The following is a 4164-nucleotide window of genomic DNA, read 5'->3' as shown; positions in this document are numbered from 1 at the left end:
TGTTACGAGTTGAAGGCCAACACCACAACAACAACAACAACAACACACTACCACCAACAACCACAATACTACCAACAATTATAATGAATTACCAATACCACCAACAACAACAATAACAACAACAATAATAATAACAATATTAATATTACCATTAAGCTACCACTACTACCATTGACGATATTTTAAACCAAACCAACCAATTATGTGTTAAATGTATGGCATTATTAATATCAGCAAAACAGCAAGCAAGCAGGTAATTGCATCACATTACCCACCCAAATCACTCCCTGAAGAGTTACAATCTCTAAGATGGCTCAAACACAGGTTCAAACACAGACCCCACAGCAGGCAATGAAAGCTTATCAGAGCACAAACCAATATAACTGTACAACTACATGGTGCACCACACACATGAGGTGTAGAAATGACACAAAAAGGGCAAAATACCACAGTGCAGTATGACAGGCTCACGTTTTAGCAAGGTAAGTGGTAACACGGCCTAGTACACGGAATATGTACAAGCTATGAACACACACAGAAGCATACACAGACAATGTAACTACGTATATGACATGTATATAAAATAATGAAGAGTAGACTAATAAATACCACTTAACCAAAGCGAATTTGAACACAAACTGCAGTGGGTAAGAGGTGAGAGCATTACCACCTTACTCACCTTTCAGTACAAATAAGATAAATGAAAAAGAGGAAAATAGAGAGGAGAAAGAGGGAGAAGAAGAGTAGTGAAAAGAAAAACAGAGGGAAGAAAGAGAGGGAGAAGTAGTACTAGGTGAATAATGAGGGATGGAAGGGAAAGCAAAGGAGGAGAGCAGAGAAGGGGAGAGAGAGAGAGAGAGAGAGAGAGAGAGAGGTAGAGAGAGAGAGAGAGAGAGAGAGTGTGCCTGTGGGCTGAGATAGAAAGATTAATGGTGGCAAGCATGTTGCTGGTTTATGTAATACAAGCATGTGTTATATTCGTGCATTTTCTGTTATTTTGTGTAATCAATGTTATCTGGTGTGTTATTTTTGTTATTTTGTGTTATCTCTGTGTTATTCTGGTGTTATTCTCTGTTATTCCATGTTATCTCCTGTTATTCCCTATCTCTGTTATTCTGCATTATTCTGTGTAACCTGTTGTCTGGAGTGTTATTCTGTTATTCTGCATTGTTCTGTTATCTCCGTGTTATTCTTGCATAATTCGTGCATTCTCGTGTTATTCTGCATTGTTCTGTGCTATCTCCGTGTTAGCTCGTGTTATTCTGCATTGTTCTGTGTTATTCTGTGTTATTCTTGCATTGGTTCTCGTTATTCTGTGTTATCAGTGCATCTGTGTTTCTTCAAAGACTCTGCTAACAGAAAACCAGCAAAAAAATTTTGTTGGGGCTTAAAGAACTTGTGTAAAATAATATATATATATTCTTGAGGGGTTGTTTCCCACCCAGAGACGTTCTCCTGCCCAGGAGACTGTTTCCCCACCAGAGACTGTTCTCTACCCAGGAGACTGTTTCTACCAGGGAGACAGCCTTCAACCAGGAGACTGCCAAGAGACCAAGAAGTAGGGAGACTTTTCTGTTTAGATTGTTTTTAGGGCTTCCAGGAGATTTTTTTCTAGGAGAGTCTGGTGAGAATGCCTGGGTTGGCTGCCTAGGATGTTTTTCTCACCCAGAGATTGTTTCTGCCCAGAGACTGTTTCTCTCGCCCAAGACGCCCTGCCCAGGAGACCAGCCTCCTGCTCAGAGACTCTCCAGGAGAGTTCTCATAGTGAGATTGCCTGTCAGGGGAGATTGTTCACCAGGAGACTGTTTTTCCAAGTGAGACTGTTTCTATGTCAGGAGAGCCAGATGCTTTAGGAGACCAGAGATCACTGCTTAGGAGATTGTTTCTGCCTAGGGAGACTGTTTTCTAACTCTCAGGGAGAGGCTGTTTCTCTGCTCAGGGAGACAGTTTCTCTGTTCAGGGGAGACTGTCTCTTGCCCAGGAGACTTTCTGCTCAGTGAATGTTAAGCCTCTGGCGTGAAATAGGTAAACACTGGAGTGGAACAGAGTAGTGGGATGAGTGGGAACACACAACACACATACTCTGAATAGTGCTGAATGTTCAAATACAGGTTGGATGGACAGGATGGCAATAGGTTGGGGTGTAAATGGGACTGTTTGTGAGGGCTAATAGGGTTGTGCCTATTTATGGAAATAGATAAACATTTTTAACTAATATTACAACTTGGCCAATATTTTGCTTACCATTATTTTTACCAATACTTTTGCTAACATTTTACCAGTATAATATTTCTATCATCTTGGTTTGGCCAACACTTTCAATAGCTACTAACACTTTATCAACATTTTACTAACATACTACATTTCTACACAATACTAACATTTTACTACATACATCAATATTTTTGCTAACATACACATAATAACATTTTACACAATATTTGGTAATATTTTTACATTTACACAATATTTTACTAATATTACAATATTTTACAATATTTTTACAATATACCACATTTTTAACTACATGTACAAATATTTTAAACATTTTTGCTAACATTTATTACTAATAACATTATTTTTAATGTTTCTTGTATCAATACTACTAACAATGACTACCAACAATCTTTATCAACATTTCATCAACACTACAAACACTCTATCAACATTTCTGAACACACTACATCATCTATAACATTTTGCCAATATTTCTAACATTTCATTACACTTAACAACACTATTAACATTTTTGCCACCACATTTGTTATTTTTCAAACCACAATATTTCGTTAACACAACAATATTTCTAAATATTTTAAATATTTTTGCAACAATTTCAATTGGACAATTTCTATTTTAAGATTTTAACATTTTACCAATAGTTGCCTGTAGTCCTTAACATTTCACACCTGCCAACATTTCTGCCAACTGCCATGTTAATATTATCAACACTCTCGCCAATTTCTACCAACACTCTTGTTATGCAATATGCGTAGATGTCAATGCAAAGTGTTGTGTTGGGGTATAGTGAAATATTTTTTAGGCATGTTACCTCAATTTGTGTAAATAATATTTTGTGTATTTGTGTGTGGGAGCTGGTTTCTTGAGACGTTGTAATTTGTATGTATGTGGGAGGGTGGTGGGAGGAGGGTGGGGAGAGGGTGGTGGGGAGGAGGGTGGTGGGGAGGAGGAGGGTGGGTGGGAAGAGGGGTGGTGGGAGGAGGTGGGGGAGGAGGGGTGGGAGGAGGAGGTGGTGGGGAGGAGGTGGTAGGGAGGTGGTGGGAGGAGGGGTGGGGAGGAGGTAATGGGGAGGGAGGGGGTAGATGGGGGAGGAGGGTGGGGAAGAGGGTAGGGGGAGGAGGGTAGGGGAGGAGGGTGGTGGGAAGAGGGTGTGGGGAGGAGGTGGGGGGGGAGGAGGGGTGGTGGGGGAGGAGGGGAGGTGGTGGGGGAAGAGGGGTGGTGGGGAGGGGGTGGTGGGAGGAGGGTGGGGAGGAGGAGGGTGGTGGGGAAGAGGGGTGGGGGGGAGGGAGGGTGGTGGGGGAGGAGGTGGTAGGGGAGGAGGTGGTGGGGAGGAGGGGATGGGGAGGAGGTGGTGGGGGAGGAGGGTGGGGGAGGAGGGGTGGTGGGGAGGAGGGGTGGTGGGAGGAGGGTAGTGGGGGAGGAGGGGTGGTGGGGGAGGAGGGGTGGTGGGAGGAGGGTGGTGGGGGGGAGGAGGGAGGGGAGGAGGGTGGGGAAGAGTGGAGTGGGAGGAGGGTGGTGGGGAGGAGGGTGGGGAGGAGGGTGAAGAGGAGGAGAGGGAAGGAGGGAGTGGGGGAGGAGGTGGTGGGAGGAGGGTAGGAGTGGGGAGGAGGGGTAGGGGGAGGAGGGTGGTGGGGAGGAGGAGGGGAGGTGGGAAGAGGGGTAGTGGGAGGAGGTGGGGAGGAGGAGTGGGGGAGGAGGGTGGTGGGAGGAGGTGGTGGGAGGTAGTGGGGAGGAGGGTGGGTGGGGGAAGAGGGTGGTGGGGGAGGAGGGTGGTGGGGAGGAGGGTGGTGGGGAAGAGGGGTGGGGAGGAGGGTGGTGGGAGGGTGGGGGGAGGAGGGTGGGGGAGGAGGTGGGGAAGAGGGAGTGGGGGGAGGAGGGGAGTGGGGAGGAGGTGGTGGGAAGAGGTGGTGGGAGGAGGTGGTG

General features: G+C 45.7%; 1 protein-coding gene across 1 annotated transcript in view; it reads left to right on the top strand.

The window, feature by feature from the left end:
* LOC121874123 (leucine-rich repeat extensin-like protein 3) overlaps positions 1 to 1818 on the top strand; it is a 63760-nt gene extending 61942 nt beyond the window's left edge. Inside the window, exon 6 of the mRNA XM_042378078.1 lies at positions 1616 to 1818. Coding sequence (XP_042234012.1) covers positions 1616 to 1818 — 203 coding nt within the window. The remainder of the gene's footprint in view (positions 1 to 1615) is intronic.
* Positions 1819 to 4164: the final 2346 nt, after the last annotated feature.

The sequence above is a fragment of the Homarus americanus genome, unplaced genomic scaffold, assembly GCF_018991925.1.
Source record: "Homarus americanus isolate GMGI-L3 unplaced genomic scaffold, GMGI_Hamer_2.0 scaffold49667, whole genome shotgun sequence".
Classification (NCBI taxonomy): Eukaryota; Metazoa; Arthropoda; class Malacostraca; order Decapoda; family Nephropidae; genus Homarus; species Homarus americanus.
The sequence above is the reverse complement of the archived record's forward strand: the minus strand, read 5'-3'. Positions and strand labels throughout refer to the sequence as shown.